This window comes from Diceros bicornis, chromosome 4 (assembly GCF_020826845.1).
Source record: "Diceros bicornis minor isolate mBicDic1 chromosome 4, mDicBic1.mat.cur, whole genome shotgun sequence".
Lineage (NCBI taxonomy): Eukaryota > Metazoa > Chordata > Mammalia > Perissodactyla > Rhinocerotidae > Diceros > Diceros bicornis.
The window spans coordinates 60,510,491-60,528,997 of NC_080743.1; the positions used below are offsets into that span (position 1 = coordinate 60,510,491).

An 18,507-nucleotide genomic window follows, 5' to 3' on the forward strand; every position below is an offset into this window, starting at 1 on the left:
CAGGTCTAGAGATGGAGAGGAGGAAAGGGAAACTAAGTCAACTGAAGAGAGATGCCTCTGTCATCAACCACCAGGCTCTTCCTCACAAGAATATGGTGAGGATAAAGTACAACAATAGGTGGAAAATGCTTTGAAGAATAAAAGCCCTGTATAAATGCTTGGTACTGCAAGGATTATTCTACTGAGTAGATTCTTATCCTCTGCCTGGTTTGTATCCTGGTTCTTGCAAGAGCCCCCTAATAAAACTCACCAAGTGTTTCATCACCAAGACAGGAAATGAAATAAAGCAGACTTGAACTACAGAACCCCTGACGACATAAGAATCAATTTCGAGGCAGTGGCAGATCACTGGCAGGGTCAGATGCAGACAGAGCATCAGTTTTGCACCTGCCTGTACTCTTCTCAATTGAAAAAAAGAGAACTCTAAAGTGACCACTTTTGGAGAGCTATCTCTCCATTCTTTTGCTCATTCTGTGCTTCCTATCTTATTAAGCATTATTTCTCAGAAATAACACGCACACACTTTCCCCTATTGGGAGCACACTTTTCCAAAGTAACCAAGCTCACAGGGCTCCCAAGCAACTCAATCTCTGGTGTAAATGATCAAAGCGGCAGAGGCAAGACTGTGGGAGCAAAACAAAGCCCAGTCCCAGATCCCCAGGATGACTGTTCCAGAGAAGGGAGGCCTGGGATGGTAGAAGAAGATTTCATCCGTGTTCACCTCCTTCAACAAAGACGGGAGATGGAAGGCAATTTCTGAGATCAGTCCTGCGGGGGTCCTTGGAGCTCTGGGTGATTAAGAGCACTAACTGGGGGCCAAACCAGTTGCCTTCCTCAAGCAAGGAGAGGAGCCCAGGATTTAGAGCCAGAGACCTAGGTTCACTACAAATATGATTTCAAGTCTCAACTCTGTGAGCCTCGGTTTTCTCATCTATTAAGGAGAATAAAAACTATAATAAGTATGTTAATCAGAATGGTTGTTAAAACACTTTCCAAAAAACAGTAGGTGCTGGACAAATGCTAGTTGTTGTTATGGATCTTCCCCATCCACCTTTCCATATGCTTTTATGGCTGGATTAAGATCATGTGAGAGAACAAAAGGGTGTAGGACTTGGGTTTCCCTAAAGTGCCAGATGGACTAGGGTTAGGGGTTAGTAAGTCTGAAAAATTGCAAAAACTTTTAACCAAGAGAGAACCAGTCAACATTTGAATATTAGCTGATGAAAGTTATTGGAAAAACCCGACTGGAAATTTTAGTAAAGTTCTTTAGGGCATCTAAAGAGTACAGAGCCCAGCTGTAGGAACTATGGGAGTATTTATAGATGACAGAGCCACAAGAAAAGATAAGCAGGTGTCATACAAAAATCAACAGGAACTTACAAGGTGAGAGAGGAAGAAGAAACTTTAGTCAAGGAGAGTTAATCAGGTAAGACTTTACCGGTAAATAAGATTTGAACAGGTATTTGAAGGAGAAGAGGGACACAAATTAAGGAAAAAGGACCTAAGTAATTGTGGAAAAGTAATTATTTTCCAAAAGTAACCGCAGCAATATCTCCCATCCTTCATGCTGTTCCAGAGCCTTGCCACTTCCCATCAGGAGGTGGAGTCTATATCCCCTGCTCAGTCCTGGGCTGGCCTCCCTCAACCAATAAGAGTAAGGTGGAAGTGACACCATGCGACTTCTGAGGCTAGCTCATCCGGGTGATGCAGCTTCTTCGAATGTCTTGGTATGCTTGCTCTGGGAGCCTTCAGTCACGTTGTAAGACGTCCGGCTACCCTGAGGCCACCACGTGTGGGGGAGAGGCGGGGAGGGGGAGAGCGAGAGATGCCTGAAGAGCTCTAAGCTGTTTCAGCTGATTGAGTCTTCCCAACTCAAGAAGCAGCCTAGCCTTAAGCCCAGCCCAGGCCAGGCCAGCTCCTATATAATGGCACCTGCATGGGAGATCCCAACTGAGAACAACTGCTGAGGTCAACTCAATCAACCCCCACAACTGTGAGCAAAACAAATGATTAAAAATAAAGTATAATGTTAAGCCACTGTTTGGGGTGGTTTGTTATGCAGCAACAGAGAACTTGAACAATACTGGTCTGTGAAAATCTTCAATGATCAGGGCAGGTAAGTCACACCTAGGGGATGGGGACCTGGCTCATCCAACTGGAGAATGCAAGATATGAGGTAATAATCAGATAATAATAATAGCTAACATTTATTGAACTCTTAACGATGTCAGGTATTTTGCTAAGCACTTTACATGCATCATTTTTATTTAATCTTTGCAAGAACCTTATGAAGAAATACTGTTTTTTGCATTTTCCAAAGGGAGAAATTGAGGCTTAGAGGGGTTGAGTAATAGGAAATCCAGGTCTCCTTGACATAAAAGTAATACTCCTGACAACTAGGCTGTACTGCAACATGGTGGTGAGTAGACCCTTAAAGGAGTGACCAAGGGTCCACAGATTAAATAACATTAGAGATGGATGGATCTCAGAGATCAAATCCAACTTTCCCACTTTACGATTTGTGAAGCTGAGGCCTAGTGAGTTTAAGTGACTCAGCTTAAAACTATCCATTCCTCAACAATAAAAAGACAAATAATCCAAACAAAAAATGGGCAAAAGACTTGAATCGACATTTCTCTAAAGAAGACAGGCAAATGGCAATAAGCACATGAAAAGATGCTCAACATCATTAGCCATTAAGGAAATGCAAATCAAAACCACAATGAGATACCACTTCACACCCAACAGGATGCCTATAATCAAAAAGAAGACACTAACAAGTGTTGGCGAAGATGTGGAGAAATTGGACTCTCATGGCTTGCTGGTGAGAATGCAAAATGGTGCAGCCACTTTGGAAAACAGTTTGGCAGTTACTCAAAATGCTAAATACAGAGCTACCATGATCCAGCAATGCCCCTCCTGGGTATATACCTAAGAAAATGAAAACATATGTGTACACAAAAACTTGTACATGAATGCTCATAGCAGCATTATTCATTAACAGCCAAGAAGGAGAAACAACCCAAATGCCCATCAACTGAAGAATGGATAAACAGAAGGTGGTATATCCATACAATGGAATATTATTCAACCATAAAAAGGAATGTAATATGGATACACGCTACAACATGGACGAACCTTGAAGATATGCTAAGTGAAAGAAGCCAGGCACAAAGGCCACATACTGTATGATTTCCTTTATAGGAAATGTCCAGAACAGGCAAATCCATAGAGACAGAAAGTAGATTAATGGTTGCCTGGGGCTGGAGGGAGAGGGCAATAGGGAGTGATTGCCAATGGATATGAGGTTTCTTTTTGAGGTGATGAAAAATTTCTGGAATTAGACAGTGGGGACAGTTGCACATTCCAGGAATATACTAAAAACCACTGAATTGTACACTACAAAGTGGTGAATTTTATAGTATGTGACTTATATCTCAATAAAGCTGTTAATTTAAAAATTGTTTCTATTCATTTAGTAAAACTTTACTGAGCATCCATCCACCACACAGTCCCAGGCGCCATAGTGTACATAGAGAGAAGGTCCCTGAGTAGCTTAAAGGTGCCACTCTGCTTAGTGGCAGAGTGCTGAGGCAGTTCTCAGATTTTATTCTTCCCAACCTCACTGAACTTACCTGGCCCAGAGTGCCACTCTTTCCCTATCATTAACCAACCAGGAGGCAAACAGAGAGAGGGGAGTTATCTTCTTCTTGGATAGTGAATGCAAACCTCAGGTCCTAAGGGGGCCGTGGACAAGGAGATCTTATTGGGAAGACTTGATCCTGATTTACCATCTCTTTTCCTCAAGGGCACTTTTCACTTCTGTCAAGCAAACCTGATATGTGGATCCCTCACGAGACATACACATTTTTACCACTAAGTCTTGCCAGGGGTACAGGAAAATGGAAACAGCACTAGTCTAGGGCTCAGTAGGCACAGATTTTTTTTTTTTTTGATCCCACCTCCACTACTTACTAGTTTACAGACCTTAGGTAAGTCACTAAACTCCCCCTGAGCTTGTTGCCCCACCTATAACACAGGAATGCAAATACTTGACTGGACTACCTCAGTAAGATAATGGACAAATGACACTTCACAAACCACAAGTTGTACTGCAGAAATACAAAGGAGCACCATCATTACTGCGCTCTGATCTTGGGCCTAAAACTTCCATCCTTCTTTCCCCATCAACCATGTCCTCCCCCCTATTTTAAAAACTGACTTCTCCTCTTGACCCTAATCTTCCTTTAATCTTGTCACACATCTCCCCTCCTACCTCTCCCACAGCAGTTATGAACCCAAGGTTTTACTAAATTCATTTTATGCTTTGGATCACAAGTAAAAATAATAAGTTATATACTTGCTGTCTGTCTTCTTCCAATAGAATGTAAGTTCTAGTGTATCCCCAAGGCCTAGAACACTGGCTAACATTTAATATATATTTAATAAATAGGTTAAACGAACAAAAAATTCCCATACCCCAGACCAACAAATGGGAAGCAGGATCTTAACAAGGGAGTGGTCTCTCCCCGACACCTGCCTGGTCCTTTCTCAACATGCCAGGCCACGAACTCAGGACGAGTGAAAGGCTGAGCTAAGCAGGAGAGCTACAGCCTTAGGCTAAGCCCAGCTAAGAGAACTAGGATTTCTTGGTTTCTGATTGCTTAATCAAATGATCCTAAGGCCTGAAGTGGAGTTTAGGAAATCCTCTGGCACAGGAACTGCCAGGCCTTGACTTGCACCTACCATTATCCACTGACCCACACCTACACCTCAGGATCCTAGGGCCACTGGTCTGGAGAACCTAGGGGGTTTTCTAGAAATTATGAGAAGCGACCCACTGATTTAGGAGGGAAAAAAGAAAAGCAGGAGAAGAGTGAGAGACTAAAGGTCAGAGGAATCCGGGAAACCCCAGACGTGCCGTCCCTGAACCCAATTTCAAGCGAAGTGACAGAGGCCCTGGAACAGCAACCCCCGAACAGCACGGAATCCCCATTCCTAGACATTGAGCAGAGAAGCCATCGGTGTGGTGCAGGCCCCCACAGGGCAGAATGATCACTCCGGAAGTATGTTCTAGACATGTCAGCACTCTGAGTGCAGGAGCCACATTTTAAGAGCTCTACCAACATTCTAAGAGGAATCAATGAGATGCCAAGGGTCCTTCCCACTGGAAAATTCAGAATCTGGGATTAGTTTGGGGAAGCATGTTAAGAAATTTATTTGCTCACTTAATCCAAAACTGAATTATTGAAATTATATATATTTGATTTTGGCATTTACTATAAGATTTGATATTTCTGTACGATTACTTTCTGACCTTTTTTTTGGCTTTAGTTCGAAATTACAAAATCTCCTCTAAACCCACTATCCCTAAAGATCTCTGGCAGACAGGATTTATTTGCACCTATGCCAGAGGTAGACAGAAAAGGGCTAACAAGGTTTCATAGATGAGGGGCCAGAAATTCTGCTTTAGTTAGCTTACCTGGTTCAATTCAGTGTATTTAACCAATATTTATGGAATGTCTACTGTGTGGCAGGCACTAGGTTAGGTGTCAATGTTATAGTGACCAGCCTTTGCCCCCAAGGTGTTCACAATCTGCTGAAAATTCACAAGAGACTGGAAGCACTGATACAAAAGCTTTGGAATAGACAGTTAACAACAAAAGTTCTGTTATAAGAACATAAGAAGAGCTAATTAAGAGCACAGATGTCATAAGGCAGTGGATCTCCATGTATGGACGGCTAAAGTCAGCACCACTTGGAAAGTTGTTAAAAATGCAAATTCTCAGGGCCCAACCCCAATCCAAACTTACTGAGTCAGAAATTCTGGGGGTGGGGCCCAGCAATTTGTATTTTAATAAGCTCTCCAGCTGATTCTTCTTTTTTGTGTGTGTGTGAGGAAGATCAGCGCTGAGCTAACAGCCATGCCAATCCTCCTCTTTTTGCTGAGGAAGACCGGCTCTGAGCTAACATCTATTGCCAATCCTCCTCCTTTTTTTCCCCCAAAGCCCCAGTAGATAGTTGTATGTTATAGGTGCACATCCTTCTAGTTGCTGTATGTGGGACGCCGCCACAGCACGGCCTGACAAGTGGTGCGTAGTTGCGCGCCTGGGATCCGAACCCAGGCCGCCAGTAGCGGAGTGCATGCACTTAACCACTACTGCACGGGGCTGGCCCCAACTCCAGCTGATTCTGATGTATGTTAAAGATTATAACAACCTAAGGCAACCTAGTCCTACCTTGAAAAAATAAATTCAAAGTCCTATTGACAGGGACCAAGAGCTACATTTCTTCTTCTCTCCTTTCTGACCAAACTTCATACAAGAATCAACTAGACTGTCTATCACCATTTCCTCACCTCCTCTTCTCTCTTCAACCCACTGCAAACCAGCTCCTTCACACCCCCAGCCCCCACCCCAGTGCCCAGAGGCCGTGAAAATCCTCCTAGTTACTAAATCCATACATTTCTCTATGCTTTCTGTCCTTGACCTCTTGGGAGCATCTGACACTGCTGACCAGCCCTCCCTTCATTTCTAGGCTCCTTCTGTTTCCCTGTCAATCCCTACCAGTCCTTTCTGTGGGATCCTCTTTCTTTGCCTCACCTTCAAATGTAGTGCCCCTCAGGGCTCTGTCCAAGGCCTTCTTCTCACTCTACACCCTGTCCCTGGACAGTCTCATGCTTCCACCCGTCTATCTAGATGCTGATGACCCACAAATGTGATTCTCTATCCCAGAACACCCTGCCCACTTTCAGACCTATATATCCAGATGCCAGCTGAACATCTTCCCTTGGATCTTCCGCAGGTATTCAAACTCAACATGTTCAAAAGGCGTGCTGACTATTCCCTCCTTCACTCAATCATGCTCTTCCTCTAGAGTTCCCTTCTTCATGAATGTACCACCCAGTAGCCTAAGTCAAGAATAAGGGTGTCATCCTTGCCCCACAATCTCCTTCACGCCCCCCCTCCCCACATAACCAACTACTTAATCTTTAATCCTTCATTCTTCACCGTCTCCAATGTTGCTTCCCCAGTAGAGGCCTCCTGCCCAGATTACTGCAGTGGTCTCCTAATTTGTTTTTCCTCTCTCTACTCTTTCATTCTTTCAACCTATATGTCCACACTGCAGCCAAAGTGATCTAGTTTTTCTAAAAGCATAGCTGATCATGTCACTCTCTACTTAAAGTCTTGCAATGGTCCTCCACTCCCCTCAGGATAAAGTCCAAAACCCTTAACATAGAGGATTACATGGTCCTCAGGCCCCAGCTCCTACCTATTCTCCAATTTCATTTAATTAATTGTTCTATGGTCTTGCTATAGCTCATAGCACCACACCATGTCCTTTCTTGCCTTCAGTCTTCTGTACATGCCGCTCGCTCTGCCTGGACTTTCCCTCTCTCAAGCTGGCTCTCATTTTTAGATCTTAATTTAAAGGTCCCTTCCTTCCTCTAGGACCCTCCTTTAGAGTCCCTCCCATGTGCTTCAACTGCTATCACAGAAGAGAGTTCAGGGTGCAATCATACAATCCCTGCTTACTTCAGTCTCCCTCACAAACCACAGGCTCCCTGAGGGCAGAGTATGCAACTGATTCTCCTTGCCTATAGAATCCCAGTGCCCCTCAGGGCACTGGCCAGTGAAGATTTGTTCAACTGACCAGCCTTCTTATTTGAGGATAGCATGAATATTCCTAAACCTCAGACCCTGTTCCTGTGAAGACACTGAAACTCCAGTGGTTTTGTGCCCCCATCCCCAGGGCTCTGAGGAGAAAGGGTCTACGGTTCTAGCCTTATACAAGGTCCCATTCACAAAGCTATTTACTACACTCTCTCCAGCCACCTCCCCCCAGAACAACAGTGGCCTTTCTCTGCAGCAGCAGTCTCTTGGAGGGAAGCTTCTGAGGGCTGTGCTCTGGGAAACGAATGGGGCCAGCCAGGGCAGGCAGGACAATAGCAGGGTGGACCCTATGCCCGTCAGACCCCTGCAGGGAACGGCAGTCTGGAAACCAGACCGCCAATGGGGAAATCCCCCGAGCTCTGAGAAGCTGAAGGCGAGCCACTCCAACAAGGCTGCTCTGTCCCTAGAAGAAATACTGAGCGCCCAAGACCTAGCACCCAGTAAGAACAAGGGGAATTCTTGGTCTCAGTTCCTGGCAGCAATGTTTAGAGTTGCTTTCTTGAAATCCCTTGGCTAGGCATGGAGGGAACTGGAAATGTCAAGAATGAACTATAGTGCAAGTTAAGAAACAGCAGGTAGAAATATACCTTGTATAAAGAGAACTAAACTGGGCACTAGACGACAATCCAGAAAAATGAAGAGACATCACGTTTGAACCCTGACAGGATACGACACAATAACCAACATAAACCGTGCAAAGAATGGAATAGCACCAACATTTATCTATAATAGTCTACCATGTGCTAGGCATTCTGCTAGAACTTCTACATTAATCATTTTATACAACAAATAAAAGATGATAGAGTCAAACTGCTGTATGTATGTGCAAAAGGAATGTTGACTATAAATGTGTACAGTCTGATGGTATTACCCAGAAAAGATCTCCTTGAAGGAAATGAGACTATCGGAGTTGGGGAGAGAAAGAGAACACCCATATAAGGGTGTGGAAAGAGTGACGTGGGCCCAGGAAACAGGCTAGTCCATCTGAAGCAAGGTGGCAGGGTCCAGTAATTAGACTTAAAATTAGTGAGATTTGGGCTGAATTGAAGGAAGGAGTCATGAAGCCCAAGCTGGGGAGTTTGGGCTGGAAAGGAAAGATGCTGTGGGTTTCCAGCAAAGAAGGATCTGCCTTAGGATGAGATCTTACACACCTGATTTTTAACTACTGTCCTGTGTTTGTTCAATATGTTCCCAGCACCAGGAATGTCAGTCCTTAGTTTAGAATCAGCATAGCCCTGAGCATGCAAGCTCAGGTCTTCTAGGAGCAGCTGAGGAGAGTTCAGGCCACTCTGGGGCCCTTGCCAAACCAAATGCCTTAACAACACTCACCATATGTCTGGCACTATAGAATTCATGAAATGCTTTTACACAAATCATCCTGATCACATAGCTGGTTAAGTGGCTGAGCTGGGGCTCACACAAAGATCTTCTCACTTAAAGTCCTATACTCTCTATAATTACGCTACCAGGATGGTTTCTGCATAGATATCCTGTTAGCCCTGGAGTCTGGTTGGCTATGTGGGAGTGGGGTATGATTAATCAGTCAGGATCCATCAAATATATGCTAATCTCCTCAAATCATGACCCAGTTTCCTAAGGGATCTCCCAGAACTCACTCCCCTTCTCTCTCTCCCTTTAAAGACTGCATTGAAGAACTCTAAAACTATTTGGTAGAAATGGCCTAACCTTAAGTACCTTAGCAAGATAAGTATCATTCGATATGCTGTATTCAGTTAATTGCTGGGTACCAGTGGGAGACAGAATGACTTTTAATGATGGCCCTATTCTCTCTAGCAATAGCACCACCCTCCTCCTAGTCAACTAGTCTCAAAAACATGGGAACCAAATTTGATTCAGCCTTAATATATCTTGCTGATTTTCCTCCCAAAATGTCTTTCAAATCCTGCCCCTCTTCTTTGTCCCCACAATATCTTTGCCAAGATTGCTGCAAAAACTCCTTGCTGGCCCTTCTGACCCCTAGCTCTCTTCCCATCTACATATTAATATCAGAATTCTCTCTTTAAACACTATTTTAATCACCATATAACACATAATCCTCACTGGCTCCTTTTCCCTACACATCAAGTCTGAATACCTTTATCTCCCCACCCTACCCACCTTGACAACCTAATTTCTCTCCGCTCTGCAAAGACCAACAACCTTACCATCCCGAGACCACCTCATGCTTGGTTCTACCCCATAAACATAACGTTTGTTTATGTTGTTTTCCTTGTCTGAAATGGCCTCCTCTCTTTATTCCACCTAAATACTTTCTAACTACGCCTCCCTTGGCTATTCTCATTACCACCAACTTTCTACTCTTCTCTAAATGTACCTTTTTGGTATACATCAAGATTCAGCAATTATGTACTATCCTTTTATTGTTTTGTATTGTTTCATTAATAACATTTCCCAACAAGAATGTAAGCTCCACATTCCTGTATATTATCTACCAGAACACTAAGAACTAAGCCGAGCATGGAGCGATTTGATAAATATTTGCTGTCTAAACAATTGATTGCTAGTACCACTGGCCATAGGTCATCACTTGGAAGGTTGCTAGATTGGTTCCGTTCCCTGTGATTTGAGGCCAGGCCACGACTGGTGACTATAGATCCATCACACCATTCTATAGTAGCTTCATATACTGGAGGAGAAAGTGCTGGAAATGAAGACTCTGAAATCACTTGAACTTTTCAAAGCCCCTTTCTCACACATTCATGTCTTAGCTTGCTGTTCTTTAGAATGAGGAGGAAAATCTTGAAGAAGTCAATAAAGATGCTAGAGGGACACTAGTGACTTTAGGGCCCACACTGAAATCACAATTAAAAAACAATAAAATAGACTTAAATTGTAGCAAAGGAAAGTTTGGTATCCAAAAGAATTTATAACTATCAAACTCATGGAACCACCTTCCACAAGGATCACTGAAAATGGGAGAGACTCTCACTTATCTTAACTAGCTCAAGAGACAGCCTAGTTGGAGTCAAGAGGAAAGGCAAGGTGATCTCTTAAGACTTAGGAATTCTGGGCCGGCCCCGTGGCTTAGTGGTTAAGTGCGCGCGCTCCGCTGCTGGCGGCCCGGGTTCTGATCCCGGGTGCGCACCGACGCACCGCTTCTCCGGCCATGCTGAGGCCGCGTCCCACATACAGCAACTAGAAGAATGTGCAACTATGACATACAACTATCTACTGGGGCTTTGGGGGGGAAAACGGAGGAGGATTGGCAATAGATGTTAGCTCAGAGCGGGTCTTCCTCAGCAAAAAGAGGAGGATTATGCATGGATGTTAGCTCAGGATTGATCTTCCTCAGGAAAAAAAAAAAAAGACTTAGGAATTCTGTGATTTTTCCCTCAAATCCATCCAATTGTTTTAGTACCACAAATCTGCACGTTCTTCCGGATCTTAAAACATCTTCCAAATCCTACTCCAATTCTCTTAGGGGCCACAGATTCCTCAGTCCCTCCCCACATTTCCACATCAGTATGCTTCCCCTTTCCTCTCCCGTTTCACCAGACGCTCTGTTTCCTGGTCTTTTCAAACTTTCGTTTTCACTGGCTTTCAGGAAGGCCAGATAAAGATTCCTGAAAAAAAAGTCCTGGCTCACTGAAAGAAAGGACACAAGGCATTACGTTTTCAGAAGTTCAAAGGACATAATAGCTAGGAAGAACCAAATCTTAGAGGTTGGCTAGCCTAATTCACTCCTCTATTAATTCAGATGCTGGTGTTCTTCCCTGAGAACTCCAAACCTCCTTTCACAGGAGATCAAACATGACTTTTAATAAAGGAATGATTACTTTTTTTTTTGAAACCAGAATCGGCAACTTCTTTAGTCCTACTTTTTTAGTCCATGGGGCAAAGGAGCGATCTTGGATGCTACTAGGTCTATGCTTGGGTCTTCTCCCAATAAGGTGACTAAGAAAAGAAGGAAGAACACACAGTCCACAGGGGAAAAGCGTTTCCAAGCCACATGATAAATCTTGGAATTAAGTTTTAAAAATAACCAATAAAATGGATTTTTAAAGGCAGTGACACTATAAAGATGTCAAGTAGATTCAGTCAATATAGATTAAAATAATTCCTCTTATATTTTATGGAAATTCACAGTTAACAAAGCCCTTTCACATACATCAGAGTCCCAGAACTTTAGAGCAGTAAGGGACACCATCCAAAACTTCCCAAACTCTATTCCATGGAGGTTATGAGATTCCAAAACTCCTTTGTCTTTATATTAATTTGGGGATTCGCTATGTACCCTTCACAGAATCTTTTTTATTTTTGATGAACTCATACCGTCACTTTTCATATTTTTTGTCTATTCTCCTAAAGGGGAAGACAGGAACTCTGTCTGACAGCACTTTGAGTATTAAAAAAAGCTGAATAAATGTGTTCATCAAAGGACATGTGTTTGAGTACCTAAAGTTAAGCTTAGCCTGTTCCTACTCATAACTGTGATTAATCGCCAAACGTTTCATCTGCAAATCCACTGCCATCTCTCATCTCACCCCAGATAGGACAAGGGTACATTCTGGAGAAGATTCAGCATTTCAGGGGACTTAGTGTTTAACAGCTTGGATCCATCACTGTTCTGGGAGGTCAACCTTCTAAACTAGGTAGAAACTCAGCTGAATGGGAATTTCTTAGTCCCAGGGCTCAATAAGAACTGGAAGCCGAGGTGGGAAGAGTCCCAGGAGCCACCCTCCTACTCCTTCTCAGATAAGCCCAGTCTCCTCTGCTACCAGCGTCTCTTTTCCACAAACCTTCCCCTCAGCCTGAAGGCTTTTTCCCAGGACAGGCCTACCTACCATGCCCCTCCCTCCTCTGCCTCCTCCTCCACACATCTCATGCCAAATTTTGCCTCTTCTAGAAAAAAACGCTACAGACTGGGGAAAGGTTACATTCAATCTCAGATCCCTGATAAGGAACAGTTGCTAGGTCTGGATTTATTCTGAAAAGTCATATGCTTAAGTTAAGCTTTAAACTTAACTTCCAAATTATGACTTAACTAGGAAAGTCATATACTTCTAAAACAAGGAATGGCCAGAGATCAAAAACAAATCCTTTCTATCCCCATCTAAGGGAGCCAAGGTAGCTGAAGCCACTCCCATTCATCAAGATTCCTGGGAGGGAGATTCAATAACCCCCCTCTTCTCATATTCTTCTAGTATCATCATTCAACGCTGACCATTGGAAAAGTAGTCCTTCTTTCTAACCTCATGCACTTTTGCAACAAAAAAGCCTGTTCACTCTGGTTAAATTCTTCAAAACAATGGAAAGATCTTTCAATCACTCTTAATTTGTTTTGGTCTCGTTCAGCAAGTAGTGCATGAAGCTAAATCAAATACATGAGTTTACCATCTAAAACTTACATAGAGTTTTACAGTTTAGAAACCAATTTGAAATATATTATCTTAAATGATTTGTTCCTTTCAACAGCCCCGTTAGAGAGATTCAATAAATGTTATAATCCTCAAATGACATGCCACGTGAAAATATTTGTGAACCGGAAAACATGTCACATAAATGAGCTATTGCTTTATATATGAGGAAACCAGAGGAGGCATGTGACTTGCCCAAGGTCACATAGTTAAGGGGAATGCCATGGCTCAAACCAAGAACTTTTGCATTAAATCTAGTACTTCTCTGTTTTGATCCTCACATGAGCTCACTCTGCACAGAGAAAAGCTGTTTTATGGATACAAACTCTTAACTCATCTGGCCATCTCAAAAACATTTGTCATGGAGAACTAGGCAAATGGATATAGACGGCTTAGCAAAACTCATTACCATTCCTGTAAAAGTAATTCTGTATCATTATCTCTGCTTGCCATATCAAACACATTTTTAGAAACTCTTGGGCAGAAGATATATTAATAGGCAATAAGTTGTCCATGGACAAAAACTGAAAGGGACACGAACAGCTACACTTTAGCCCATCTTTCAGTAACAGATGATTAACACTAAAAGATAAACGATTAGTCACAAATACTTGATGTTTCTATGAACCCAGGAGTCACTCCCCAAGAGGGGGGTAAAGACTCTGCCGAATAAATATTCCAAAGCCTTCTTCTTTTTTTTTTTTTAAGGAAGATCGGCCCTGAGCTAACATCTGCCAATCCTCCTCTTTTTTTGCTGAGGAAGACTGGCCCTGGGCTAACATCCATGCCCATATTCCTCCACTTTATATGGGACGCCGCCACAGCATGGCTTGACAAGCGGTGCGTCGGTGTGCGCCCGGGATCGGAACCGGCGAACCCCGGGCCGCCGCAGCAGAGCGCGTGCACTTAACCGTCTGCTTGCACCACCGGGCCAGCCCCCAAAGCCTTCTTTACTTGGAGCCACAATCTCTCTCCACAGACATGGTCCTCCATAACATTGCTTATCTCCTAGAAAATACACATCACCTAGGAAGCCTCTCTTAATTGACCTTACTCTGACTGCATTTGAAATTAACACATGAACGTTGAAACAATCTGAAATGGAAGAATTTATACTTGCTGACACGTTCATTTATTTGTCAAGTATCTATGGAGCACTTACCCCACAAAAGGCACTCAGTTCGGCAAGCAGGATATACCAGAGCAAACCACAGTCCCTGCCTTTATGGAGCTGACAGTCTAGCGTTGCTTTCATGTGGTCTTCAGGAGTCTTATACCTTTCCTAGTTCCCCAGTTAGATTGTCTGCTCCTTGTGAGCAAGAACTGCATACGTGAATTTTCTAAAACACTCTTATACCTTTCCTAGTTCCCCAGTTAGATTGTCTGCTCCTTGTGAGCAAGAACTGCATACGTGAATTTTCTAAAACACTCTTACAGCACCTTACACTTGGCTCTCTACATGGCAAATGGATAAACTAAACGAGAATCCTTGACTCCATAAACTGGAGCGTTCCACTCAGTCTCTCCAATATGGTGTAAGATTGTGAATTATTTAAAATCCATAGGGTCTTGAACCTGAGATGTCAAAAGGTCCAACAGAATGAGCCTACAGCTAAATGGGTAAGATTCAATGCAACTGGAGACACCTCGAAGGGGACCCGAGCCCCAGCACCGCTCCTCTAATGGGGAAGAGAACAGGGGTAGGGATAGAGGTGAGGATTGTTCTCATCCTACAGAGCTGCATTATCCTACAGGAAAAAATTATGCTTTAACTATAGAATTTACATGTGCAAGCCCAAAAACTGTTAAAAAGAAAAGTGCAAGGGATTGCTGAAGAGCATCTTACCCTACTGCCAGAAAGAGAGAAACGGTGTCCCCCACATTCCACAGGACCAGTATAAAAACCTAGTTAGGGTGGGGCAACAAAAAGAGCCACAGATCCAGAATCAGAAGACCTGCGTTTGAGTCCAGATTCTGCCATTAGTCAGACAAGATGGCACTGGGCAAGCCAGGTATCCTCTCTGAGCCTCAATTACCCTTTGTATAAAATGGCAATAATAACCTCTGATTTGTCTGCCTCACAGATATATTGTGAGGCTCAAATGAGATATGCTCCTATGAAAGCACTTAGGAAATCGTACCATGCTATACAAATCCTGAGAAGACGGTGAGGATATACAAACTCCCAGAGGAGCATCCCGCGTCAGCACAGGAACTCTCATTGCCTCCTTCTTGCACCCCCCAACACCTGGGTTTCCATCTTCTCACATCCCTGAATCCAGAGAAATAGTTCACCATTCAGATCTCAAAAAGCCATGTGCATTGATTCCCAAACTCCAAGACGATGAAAAGAAGAACAGCCGTGTAACCATTTCAATCCCTTGCCTTGACATGCCCCCAGTCTGCCTTCACAAGAGTCAAACTACAGAGAAGCCAACAAAAAGGGGAAGAGATGGAGGTTAGAACCAGCCACATATACTTTCTGCCCTTTGTGGCTGTCTGTCTTCTCCTCTCCACTACCAAGTCAGGTCCCCGTCTGGATACTGCTGAACTAATCCAAACAGGACTCTGAGGCAATACAGAGATTAGTGTTTGGGAGAGAGAGATTATATGCATTTTAGGCCACATTCCACAGCCAAAAAGAAATTATTATTAGCATGGATAAGCAAAGGTTAACTGGACATGAAGAAAGAATATTTGCTCCCTTGCAAATATTCTTCCCTCTCTCTCCAATAATATTTTTTCCAGGCCCAGTCCTTTCACTTGCTGGTTCAGTCTTCCATCCACCCATCTATCCAGTTCCGATGTGTGCAGCACCCACGGAACAACTGTCTCTCAAGATTCTCAAGGAGAAAGGGTTGAGGAGGGGGAAGGGAGGGAGGGAACAAGCAGACACCTTACGAAGTTGTAAACTGTAGCGTCACCAGTGATGGGGAGGCTGGGCAGACTCTTGTGGGGGAAGGGCATCCTGTGCTCAGACTCTAAGGGCCAGTGCCTCTGCCCATCAGGCCGAGGAGCACAAAACAACTCCTTCCGGTTCTAGGCAGAGGGAAGGCCCATTCTGCCGAGTCAAGCTTATGAAAAATGGCATGGAAGATTAAACCGAGAGCATCAGCCGGTTGGCAGGTCTCAATTTAAACTCTAAGCTTGGAGAGGAAGAAATTCTAATGTGACCTACGCATCTTGAGGCCATTATCAGCCACTGGTAAAAATCCAGACCCGTATGGGCGCAAAGGGTGTTTCTGTCCCATCATTCAGGCCAAGAACATCCTTCTCATTCTAGAAATGGGATCCACCCCATCACCAAGCCCCACCATTCCATAACAACCAGCCCAGTGGAGGCCCATGCCCCTGCCAAGGCCCTTCCCCCTGCAGCTCCAACACCTAAAGCCAGTCCCAATCCGCCCTTGGGGCTCACGTGACCAGGCTTGCGCCCGCCTCCCACCCCCTAGGCTGGCAAGTTAGGGACTCAAATTCAGCCTCTAGCCTGGCAAAAGTCAAAGGCAGCTGGAAGCATTTCTCCATCTTTCCCCACTCCTGGCTTCACTCTCTATTGCTTGTATTTAAAAAAACACTGAATCAGGAGAGATGTTTTGACCACCGACACAACACAGTGGGAACATAAACACACATGCCCAGGCAGTCCCTAGAGACCAATGCTCCTACCCCACCAATTCCCACAGCCCACTCAGACCCTTCTTTTGCAACCATTTATCAAAATTCAACACCCTCCCTCCCAGTCTTTCCTTAAGTAAGGGTTGAAAAACCACATTAGCAAACCTACCTGTCTATACTCTGGGGTAACCTTACACTCATGGTTTCTCGGTGTGTCCACAGTTCCAGAATCCTGTCGTTCTGATGTCTTGATCAGGATTGAATAGCTTGCAATTTTTAAGGTGAGAGGAGGGCCTCCCAACTTGAAAACTGAATCCTTTTTCTTCAGCTCTCAGGACCCTGGTAACTGAAGCTCCATTCTACTTCTACCAGTTAACATGGTCTCCTTTCTTGGCCCCCCCTTCCTCACCCCCCTCTTAAAAAAAAAAAAAAAACGAAAAAAAAAAAAAGGGGAAAAACTATGACCTTAGAAACCAAAAACCCAACCACAAATCTCTTCAAGGTTAGTGCTATGGGCTGAAAAAATGAATCACAGAAAGAATGTGCCTTCAAAATATCAGTCTTAACTGCAAAATACAGATAAAAACCATCCTTTTAATCCAGTTTTCCCAGCTGTCCTTCTGTTGGCAAGATAGCCTCAAGCTCCAAAGGGGGGAAAAATTCTCTGGTCTCCAATGCTTAAAACGACAACAGATATGTTTGAGGGAAGAAAAAAAAAAAAAAGGATGAATAAATCCGAATTGGCACTTGGAAAAAATCTTCCAGCTGATTTGCACAGTAAAAAAAATAAATAAATAAAACTATACAATAGTATGTACACAACAGCACTCCTTCCAAGTTCAGTGCAACCCTGGGAACCAAAATCACGGATTTCCTTTAAAAAAAAAAAAAAAGCTTTTACATTAAAGGTTTTGAAATTCTTAAACGAGCCAATCGCATGAGAAAAAAAAAAATTTGCACCTGAAATGCAATGCTGTCTACCTTTAAAATGGTAGCAATAACCACAAACCAGAGAAAATCTCTGAAAATATCCTCTCCTTTTCTTTTTCCTTTAAACTTGGCAGGTTTCTCCACCTACATCAGCCAGATTCTCAGCCCCAGCCTAGGTTCGGCCTTTTTCTGAAGGACAATTTCCTGAGTTAGTTCTGTTTTGCTCCTCCACATCCAGGCTCCGAAATTTTCTCTCGCCTCAGCCTCCATGAAACGGAGATTTCGCTTCCTGCCGTTCCCCCTTCTCTCCCTCTCGCCCGGCCAGCAAAACTGCTTCCCTATTATGAATAGTTTGGATTATTATTGTGGATTTGAGTTCGCGGTGGGATTTTCCTCCACACCAGCCTCCTGGAAAATCCGACCGCCGGGCTTCTCTCGGCCTCTTTTTCCTCCCTCTCCGCCCCTTGCCTCCTCTCGCCGGCAGGAGCCCCCCGCGCCTCGCGCAGCACCGCCGGCGGCCTCCGGCTCCCGGCCCCGCTCGCCCGCTCGCCCCACGCCCGACCGCCGCGCTCCGGCCTCCGCGGCCGCGGGACTCCGGGCTCGGGCGCACGCAGGGAAGGCGGCGGCGGCGGCAGGCCGGCACGGGCGGCCGTCCGGCTCCTGGCGTCGCGGCCGCGCTCGCCTCCTTCCGGGCCCCTTCCCCCTCACTCGCCGCTCGCTCGGGCGCAGGCCCGGCCGGCCGCCCCCTCCCCGCACCCTCCCTCCTTCCCCGCGAGCCTTTCTCCTTCCCTCGCTCCGACGGGGGCGGGGCCGCAGGCTCCTCCTCCGCGCGCCGCAGCCCGCCGGCCTTTCCCCTCACGCCGCGGCGGGGTGGGGGCGGGAAGCTGACCGCTGGGCCCTCCGTCGGGTCT

General features: G+C 44.6%; 1 protein-coding gene across 5 annotated transcripts in view; it reads right to left on the reverse strand.

Moving 5' to 3' along the window:
* ARHGEF11 (Rho guanine nucleotide exchange factor 11) overlaps positions 1–18,245 on the reverse strand; it is a 103,586-nt gene extending 85,341 nt beyond the window's left edge. For all 5 annotated transcript variants that reach the window (XM_058539502.1, XM_058539501.1, XM_058539499.1 and 2 more), the window contains exon 1: positions 16,836–18,245. In XM_058539502.1, coding sequence (XP_058395485.1) covers positions 16,836–16,867 — 32 coding nt within the window. In that variant the 5' untranslated portion in view covers positions 16,868–18,245. The remainder of the gene's footprint in view (positions 1–16,835) is intronic.
* Between the last annotated feature and the right edge of the window lie 262 nt (positions 18,246–18,507).